Here is a 9902-nt window from a genome sequence, read left to right on the forward strand (position 1 = left end):
ATCAAAATTTATGAGCATTTAATTAATACAATACAACCCATATTATATTATTGAAATACTACTACTTCGAATCTAAGCAAATCAAATATACTCCATTAAACTTAAAGGTATGCATATTACCACGAATAATCCAACATCATTTTGCTTGAGCAATATTTGTGATTGGGAAAGGATATGGTCACTCACCCCCCACCCCACCCCACCCCACCCCAAAAAAAAAGGCAAAGTGAAATACTACAATAATATCAATCATGAATGGGATAATAAATATAATACAGATTCTTTTTATATTCCGCTTGACTTTGGACGTACATCGAACCTTTCCAGAAAATGGCATTTCACTTTTTTAAGTAAAATATAAATAAATACAAAAGTGATTCGCAATTTCATTTCGTGGCCGACTGAGCTCTTCTTTCTATACACTATCACATTAATAATTAATGGGACGACAGTTCTTGCAACAACAAAAGGAAAAAGAAGAGATATCATACTATATACTCCTAATTTGCTGACTTCAGCATTTGTTTTTGCTCTGAGTAATGTCGTGCCTATTTTTATTATGCTGCTAATCATTATTAATTAATTAATAATATTTGTATAATTCAAAATATATGTTACACTTGTCGAAATAAAGGCAGCCTCCTTTATGGAGTGCATAATTATTCAAATATTATTTCTTAAAATTTCACCACTTTCTTGTTAGTCATGATTCTTGACATATCAATTAATAATAGCAACGAAAATTAAAATAAAACAATACTCCATATGATTTAGATTCGTAAGTCGTAACTATTTAATTAATTATTGTTTATCCTACTGAAAAAAAATCTACACCTAAAATTTAACCGTCAATTCCGAATTCAAAAGATTACCCGAAAGTTATTCGATGTTTCCCCCAATTTTTATTTTATGTTGGAGAAGGATATTGATCCAAAGAATTAAATAAAAAGTCGTATTCATAAATAAATATCTAGTTGATAATTACAAAGGGCCATTTCTTTAGAAAAAAGATAAATTTTAGAATGAGGCAACCAATAGATTTGCATAGAAGAGTGAGTGGCACAAACCCACGCGTGACGACGCCTTGATCATATTATACGGCCCCTAAACCACTTTAAAATAGTGAAATAGTGTTTTTATAAGGTAATATACTTTATTTTTAATTCGTTCATAATTAATAGAGTAGTTATATTATTCTATTAAATTAATTCTTTGATATTGTTAACGTTTAGTATTTAATGTTGTTTTTTATCAACTATCATAAGATTCAAAATTATGGGTAGTGAACAAATAGAATATGACGAGCCCGTGAATTTTATTCCTTATTATTCAACGAACGTTTAATATTAAATTTATTAGTAATAATTTACTGAATTTCAGACAATAGAAGACCATAATTTGCGAGTTCAATAAATTATGCAATAGGTTTTTATAACTATATATGTTGCAATAATAAAAATAAGTTTCACGAACTCAACATAAGAAGCTAACCATAATAATCTACTCCATATTTATATAAATAAATAAATATAATAAAGGTGAGAATCACTAAGAACATAAATATAATAAATATAATAAATGTTCGAAACAATTGGTGCAAAAGCGTAATTTGCGTAAGTGGAGAAATTCTTTTTCACATGCACATACAAATTTATGCAAAAGCGTAGTTTGCGTGAGTGTAGAAATTCTTTTCCACATGCACATACAAATTTCTCAATATTCTCATTCTCATCTAGTTATCTAAACTAATGCTATAACTCAAATGCGGAAATGCCATGTTCCACTTTCAACCATGTGGTAGATTATTCAATATATTTTATTTTAAAGTAGAAGCGAAACATAATTAAATTTTCATTTGTTAATACTTGGTAATAAACTACTGGTAGGGTTGCAATATCGAGTATTCATTTGAACTTTGAAGTGCATCACTGTTGTATAAGTAGGTGGACATTGATATTTGATAGAACCACTATTCTCAATAAGACTTAATTAGTTCTTTATTTCATTAATTTGTGAATCGTGGTTTTCATTTTGGGAGCTCACTTCAATTGACAATTGAACCTTAATTTACTAGGAGTATTTTAGCATAGTGATGTTATTCGGTCATATTATGACTAACCATCGTCTATATTCAATTAAAATTGTATTTTGTTTATGTTGATTTAACTAAATAAAATTTTATTTAGTATTTACTAAAATATCATTTTATGATAAATCTAATGAGCATAAACCGAATGAAACCATTATCTTCACATTAAAGATGGACATATATATATATTAACACGATTTACAATAAATTAATTATTCAACTATCATTAATTAATTCTCACTACGTCCTAAGTTAATTGAGTTGTATTCATTTTTATTTTTATTTTTTATTTTTAAATTAACTTCATATATTTATATCATATATATGAAGGAAGAAATTACAAATCAACTCCTATAACAAGGAGGAAAGACAAATTACGCCACCCAGGGTTCGAACTCGAGACCTCCAGGATGGACGCGGTATCCAGCACCCTTTACCGCTAGGCCAAGGGGCTTGGATTTGTATTCATTTTTATATTGTTCTAAGGTAGTTGAGTAATTTTATTCTTTGGCAAAAAATTTATCATTTCTTCGTACTTTACTCTTTCTTCCTCTCTCTTGCTTTACTATCTCAACTTCAACATTTAACAACCATTTCCTAGTTTGGAAATGCAATTTTCGGCCCTTCCTCAAACCCAAGGTTCTCAAGTTCCGGGTAGCTACCGGCCTTACCCGGTGGACGACCAAGATGCCCCCGATGGGCGATACGGGTGGGCACCCGAACCCAGATCGGGAGAGAGCGGCGGCTCTCAAACTCCTTATCTTCCTACTCCTACTCCTCGTGGTGTCCGCACCCCGTACACTCCGGCGGAGATGGATCAATTATTCAAAGCCTATTTGATTATCTCCGGAGATCCGGAGATTGGCACGAACCAAAGCGTGGATAGGTTTTGGTGGCGCGTCTCTCGCCGATACAATGAAAATCGCCCGACTGGAACCATCGAGCGCAATGAGAGAATGGTGCGCAATGCCATATTAAGAGCCAACGAAGAAATCCAAAATGTTCCAGGGGTATTACCTCCAGGAAGAGCGGTCGGCAGGGAGCGGCAGGAGCGAGCTCGACATCATCAGTGCCGCGTTGGCGACCTACCAATCCCAACATTACAAACCGTTCAAGTACCTCAGCGCTTGGCAGGAGGTGCGTGTGCATCCGAAGTATATGGGAGACGTATCATCCTCCTCCAGCTCCTCCAGCAAACGGAAGAGGTCGGTATCCCTATCCGACACCGGCGATGATGAGGTGGCTAGCCAGCTCGCCGGAGCTAACTTGGGTAGCCCCGACGCCGGCCCGAGCAGTTCCCAACGTCGGCCGCAAGGAAGGAAGAAGGAACCGTCGTCGCGCCGCGACTCCATCCGCCCCCGCCCTCGCTCTCTTTGTGCCACCTCAACCCCCACTAACTCGTTGTGGACCCTTTTGTCCCAACTCAATTTGGCCGATAGGTCAAATATGACCCCCGAGCAACTTGATTCACATTTGGCAATGATACGGGGTCTCCGAAGAACATTGGGGATAGTGCCAGAGGAATAGTCTTCCACCGGGGTATTTTTTTAGCCTCTAATTATGTAATTTTTAATTTACAGGATTTTAATTATGTAATTTTTATTTTTTAGGAGTTTAATTTTGTAATTTTTGATTTTTAGGATTTTAATTATGTAATTTTTAATTTTTTTGTAATTTGTAATAGTATACCGGGTATTTTTAATGCATTTTAATATTGTGGAAATATTTTTATTTAAATTGAATAATAGAATGGTGGGACCCTTTGAGCATGTCCTTGCGGAAGAGCATGGATGTGGGTGTTATGCTCTTACCTAAAAGCAGAGAGTAAAAAAATATTAAAAGTGGATACGGGCTCACATCTTTGGCAAGAGCACGGATGAGGATACTGTAAAGACTAAAGTTGTAAACACATGTGGTCTTGTTGTAATTAGCGTATAATCAAACATAATTAATTAAACTAATTAAAACTGGTTAGTGCGTCTAAGTGTACTTTTATTTCCACGGGTTAGTTGGTTGATTTCATCCAATGATGTCATGGATGTGTGTGGGTACAACAAAAGTAAACTTTCCCTTAATGGAAGTCGCCACTTGTTCCACGTGGCAAGGTGGGTCCCGCCACTTTCCTCTTCTAGTAGTAGCCTCTAGCCTGTACGATGACTACTACTCCCTCTTATTATTGATTTTAATTTGGTCAATTTTGCAAAAGTATTTTTGTATATACAAAAATGATTAAATCTTAGTAGTTTTTTTTTAATTTTTGATACGTTTATAAATTATTGCAATAATAATAAATTGTACAGATACTCGAAAGTGTACTCGCTCACCTGTCATTCACGAAACTAAGTTATATGAATATTGAAGCTGGAATAAATTTTAAAAATGAGGGAATATTGCTTAATCATGTGAATTAATTTTGAGATTTGACATAAAAATATATCCAATCTACAGTTATTTGTTATAATCTCATAATTCTCGAATTATACTAAAAAAATATAAATATATTTATATAGAGATATACATTCCACTTAAAAACTGATACTAGATGATTATCCAAACACTATCGAGAGACAAAAATCTTGAAAATATGTGAGAGAAGCAAATTTGGGCGGCTGCGAACGATTGCTCAACCACTTGCTTTCATGATTAATCAGAAATCTAATTTTGAAGATATAGATCCATAAAAACAAAGATATGGATCAATATTATTTCCATGATAAATGAAGATATTAGCAAAAATTAAATACTACTCCACATTTTATCGTATATTTTCTCCACATCTAAATCTTTAGTTTCTTTGGGCGATATGATTGTTTTCCCAACACCCAAATTATTCACCATCTCATAATGTTGAATTGTTGAGTCGTTATAAAGATACAATCCTTTATTTTAAAATTTTAAATTAAATAATATTACTGTCCATCTTAAACTTAAATTAGATCTTTAATAAATTTAAGAATCTGAACTCAAATAAGGGAAACAATCTAATAAAGTACTCCAATTTAAATAATTTTAATATACCTGAACACATATTTTTATTGGACCATAAGGCCCAAAACCAATAATAGCTTACAGCAAACATCCTTCTATTTAGCCCAATATAGCTAGCTTTGTATCTCAGATTAATATTTCCCAGTTCGCCATATTATTTTTATTCCTTTTGCGACTATAATCAGAATATCATTCTACTAGGCATCTATACTTAATTAAAATGAAAAAGTAGAGGTAAATAAATGAAACGAGTCAATGATAGTATATTTTTCCTTTATAAATCACTGTAGTTCTTTTCGAATGATCGCTCAATTAAAATAAGCAATCTTATACTGATATTAATGTAAAACAACTATCATTTTCTTTATTCAAAATTTAATGACCAACCTCACAATATGCAGCAAAAGAGAATATGTGTATGATTCTAAAAAATATGAAAATTAATGTAAAATTTTCATATTCTTTATTCAAAATTTAAAGACCAACCTTGCAATATGCACAAGCAAATTCAATTTTCGGATCACTTCTATAGGCCCAACATGAAGGCCCAATAAATCACTCCCTAGGGATATTCATTTGTCAGAAAACTCGTCGGTTTTGTGAGGGGCATAACCGTCAATAGGCGAAGGAGAATAATAGGCTCAATCCAAACCCCTAAAAAATTCAGCGAGTTTGCAGCGTCAAAACTCTTTCTCTCTCTCTTACTCACACCACACTCTATCTCTCTCTCCTCTACTCCGCGGCGTAGATCCGAGGAGTTTTGGCTCTTCGTCGCCGCAAAAATCAACACCGTCTCTATCTTCAGATCTCTCTTTTGATTCAGGTAACCTCATCATCACTGAATTTGTTTTCTCGCCTTAAATGTTCGTGCGTTTTTCGTATTTCTGTATTCGTCGGATTAGGTTGATTTGTGTCTGCCTCGATTGTTTCGATCGGAATGGATTGGTTTTTTTTTACTGTTTACGTTTCGTTTTCCTCTTTTGCAGCCTTGATCTGAATCATGTGTATTTATTTGGAAGATCTACTTGTTCTTTCTGCTTATTTTGTTGCGTGATTGAAGATTTTCATTTCATTTTTCTGAGCTAGTAGTTACTATCTTCTTGACCGTGGAGTGAGAACTGACCTACTTTCTTTTTTTAGTGTTAGAACCAGAAATAGTGTTTTAACAGTTTTCGTTATCTAGGATTAGGTTTCGCTATATTCACTTTAGTAGCTGCTGCTATGGATAGGAGGAGTTTTGATTTGTATTAAGTTGTGTTTTTTTCTAATTGAACTATGCACTTTAGTTTGCATTACTGATATTATTTTCTCATACTGATAGCGATAACTCTTTTGTTTATCTATGTTTTTCTTCTCTTTCAGTCATGGCTGGATTAGCACCCGAAGGCTCTCAATTTGATGCTCGCCAGTTTGATACGAAGATGAATGAGTTGTTAGTTTTTTATTCATATGCTTCCATCTTGTCTCTTATGTTCCATAGAGAAGTATTTAGTACATGTGTTTGCTCCTTGTATTAGCTAACCATTCGAATAAATGATTACAGACTTGGAGCTGAGGGTGGCGAGGAATTCTTTACGAGCTATGATGAGGTCTATGACAGTTTTGATGCCATGGGCTTACAGGAAAATCTTCTGAGAGGCATCTATGCCTACGGTACTCAGAACAAAAACCTTCAAATAAACTTAGTAGATTGCTTATCGATGTGGATATAATGTTTATGCATGATGAAACTAAAGTGTTCAGATCAATCTCATTTTCTGTTTCTTGGCTATAAGAAATGCAATACGGCATCCACTCTCTATAGTGTTCTTACTATAACATTCTCTGAAGGTTTTGAGAAGCCGTCTGCAATTCAGCAGAGAGGTATTGTTCCCTTCTGCAAGGGGCTTGATGTGATTCAACAAGCCCAATCTGGAACTGGGAAAACTGCCACCTTCTGCTCTGGTATCCTTCAGCAGCTAGACTATACCATTGTTGAATGCCAGGCTCTTGTTCTGGCACCTACCCGTGAACTTGCCCAGCAAATTGAAAAGGTGATGAGAGCTTTGGGTGACTATCTTGGTGTCAAAGTTCATGCTTGCGTGGGAGGTACCAGTGTGCGTGAAGATCAGCGCATTCTGTCCAGTGGAGTTCATGTTGTGGTTGGTACTCCCGGGCGTGTGTTTGACATGTTGAGAAGGCAATCTCTGCGCCCGGATTACATCAAAATGTTTGTGTTGGACGAGGCTGATGAAATGCTTTCCAGAGGGTTCAAGGATCAGGTTTTCATTTAGCCCTTTCTAACCCACATTCTCATTTGCTTTTTTTGCTCTAATCTAGTCGCTGCTCTCACAAAATTAGTTGTTGTTCGTCACTAGTTGTCAGATGACATTACATCAGATACTCACAGCTTCCACTTATTTTGGAGTTTTGCTTTTTATGCTACTAGTTTATATCTAACACCTCTGATTTGTTATATTAGATCTATGACATCTTCCAGTTGCTGCCTCCCAAGATTCAAGTTGGTGTGTTCTCTGCTACCATGCCTCCAGAGGCTCTTGAGATCACAAGGAAATTCATGAACAAGCCGGTTCGTATCCTCGTGAAGCGTGATGAGCTAACTCTAGAGGGTATCAAGCAGTTCTACGTTAATGTGGACAAGGAAGACTGGAAGCTTGAGACCCTCTGCGATCTCTATGAGACCCTGGCCATCACCCAAAGTGTCATCTTCGTCAACACCAGGCGCAAGGTCGACTGGCTGACCGACAAGATGCGCAGCCGTGACCACACCGTCTCTGCCACCCACGGTGACATGGACCAGAACACAAGAGACATCATCATGCGGGAGTTCAGATCCGGCTCCTCCCGTGTCCTCATCACCACTGATCTACTGGCCCGTGGTATCGATGTGCAGCAGGTCTCCCTCGTCATCAACTATGACCTGCCGACACAGCCAGAGAACTACCTCCACCGTATCGGACGAAGTGGGCGGTTCGGGAGGAAGGGTGTTGCCATAAACTTCGTGACCAAGGATGACGAGCGCATGCTCTTCGACATTCAAAAGTTCTACAATGTGACGGTGGAGGAGCTCCCAGCCAACGTTGCTGACCTCCTCTAGAGAGAGAGAGGATTGAGACGCTGAGGTTAATTTTCCTTTGCCCCCTTATTTCCCTAGGTTAGTTTTAACGTGTGGAAGGGAGATTTTAAGTGCCATTATTTGGAGGGGACTTCTCCCAAAACAACTACAAAATTTTTGGTTTTTGTCTGTGTTGTAATTGTCAAAAGAATTTGGATCATATTTGGATTTCATATTTGGATATTTTAAGTTAAATCTTATTCGCTTTGTTTTTTTTGTTTGTGTGATATTCTCTTCCAATAATTTAGAAATTTTTAGTATTTGATTGCTGTTGATATTTCACTCTCAGTGGTGTGACAGTGAATTTATTTAAATTTTGAATGGGTCCATTATGTCTTCTTTTAACACCCAAATAATAATAGTCAATGAGTATTATCATTTATGGACTTATTATCCCTTGAAAGCAATTGAAGTTTTATCATTTATAAAATTAGTAGAGATGAAGAAAAAGAGACTACGTATTGTCTACGTGAACTAGGAGAGAGAGAAAATCATAGAATTAATTATTCGCTTATCATCATATATTGATACTTACACCTACGCTGTTTCCTAGAGACATCAATTCCTTTATTTTTAAGACAACCAATTCTCTTTCTGCCTTTGCCATTTTTTGATGCTGTCTCTATCTCGTCTCGAAGAGACGAGACCGCATTGAGACAGCGATGCGGGCTCCGTCTCATCCCCAGCCCGTCCCCTATCTCGCCGTGGAGAGGCGCCCCGCGAGATAGCTTGCCACGCGCGTTGGCCATGTGGCGAGCTCGTCCGTGACGCCCACTCGCCGGCCCGCGAGTGGGCGTCGTTTATTTCCGTTGAAAATGTATTTTTTTTTGTTTTTTTCTTAAAAATTCGAAAAATAAAAGAATCTCAAAATTATACTAGCCGTTTATAGCCATTTTTACAAATTTTTAATTTTTTTTGTATTTTTTAAGTCCCTAATCACTTCTATAAATATCAAATCATTACTACAAATTAATCCACCATAAAAAAAACTCTTTATTCTCACTCAAACACTCTACATTCTTCATCTCAAAATATTATTTCTCAAAATATTATTGTTCTCCCAAATTTAATCCATTCATGGATCCATTTGAGCAAATGCGTCGAATAATGGAAGAATCACTAGAAGAAGATCTACGTAGGGAGGAGGAGAAAGCCGCCGCGCCTCAAAGGCGATCCCGGATTTACATCCATCGTAACCGGGAGGAAGTCGCCGCAAGGTTGGTACGCGATTACTTATGTGAGAACCCGGTATGGGGAGAGACCTACTTCCGTCGCCGTTTCCGCATGCGAAAACCGCTATTTATGCATATCGCAAATACATTGGCAGCTCGGGTAGAGTACTTCCAATAAGGGTTCGACGCCGTTGGCCGTCCCAGTCACACGACGCTCCAGAAATGTACTGCAGCAATCCGTCAGCTTGCTACTGGACAAACGACGGATTTGTTCGAAGAATACCTGCACATTGGGGAAAGCACTGGGAGACTGTGTTTGATGAACTTTTGCAAAGGTGTCCGGGCAACCTTCACCGATGAATTTATCCGGAAGCCAAGCACCGCAGATTGTCAGTTTCTGCTCCGACTTCACGAACAAGTGCACGGATTCCCCGGGATGCTTGACAGCGTCGATTGCATGCATTGGCAATGGAAGAATTGCCATGTGGCGTGGAGGGGGTCATACACGAGCGGCCACAAAAGGTACCCACCCCATCGT

General features: G+C 37.1%; 1 protein-coding gene across 1 annotated transcript; it reads left to right on the forward strand.

Annotated features, from left to right (window-relative positions):
- The first annotated feature begins 5734 nt into the window (after positions 1-5734).
- On the forward strand, positions 5735-8392 carry LOC121742539 (eukaryotic initiation factor 4A-2-like). The gene is made up of 5 exons (XM_042135701.1): positions 5735-5900; positions 6440-6509; positions 6621-6730; positions 6908-7338; positions 7539-8392. The coding sequence occupies exons 2-5, from the start codon at positions 6442-6444 to the stop codon at positions 8172-8174; spliced, it is 1245 nt and encodes a 414-aa protein (XP_041991635.1). The 5' UTR covers positions 5735-5900; positions 6440-6441; the 3' UTR covers positions 8175-8392.
- Positions 8393-9902: the final 1510 nt, after the last annotated feature.

The sequence above is a fragment of the Salvia splendens genome, chromosome 7 (genome assembly GCF_004379255.2).
Source record: "Salvia splendens isolate huo1 chromosome 7, SspV2, whole genome shotgun sequence".
NCBI lineage: Eukaryota > Viridiplantae > Streptophyta > Magnoliopsida > Lamiales > Lamiaceae > Salvia > Salvia splendens.

What these genes read in the sequence shown, in the direction of transcription:
- LOC121742539 (XM_042135701.1), top strand. Translation starts at nt 6,442, where the DNA reads ATGGCTGGATTAGCACCCGAAGGCTCTCAATTTGATGCTCGCCAGTTT. An exon ending in GATACGAAGATGAATGAGTT is followed by an intron (nt 6,510 to 6,620) that starts GTTAGTTTTTTA and finishes AAATGATTACAG; the next exon opens with ACTTGGAGCTGAGGGTGGCG. An exon ending in GAGAGGCATCTATGCCTACG is followed by an intron (nt 6,731 to 6,907) that starts GTACTCAGAACA and finishes CATTCTCTGAAG; the next exon opens with GTTTTGAGAAGCCGTCTGCA.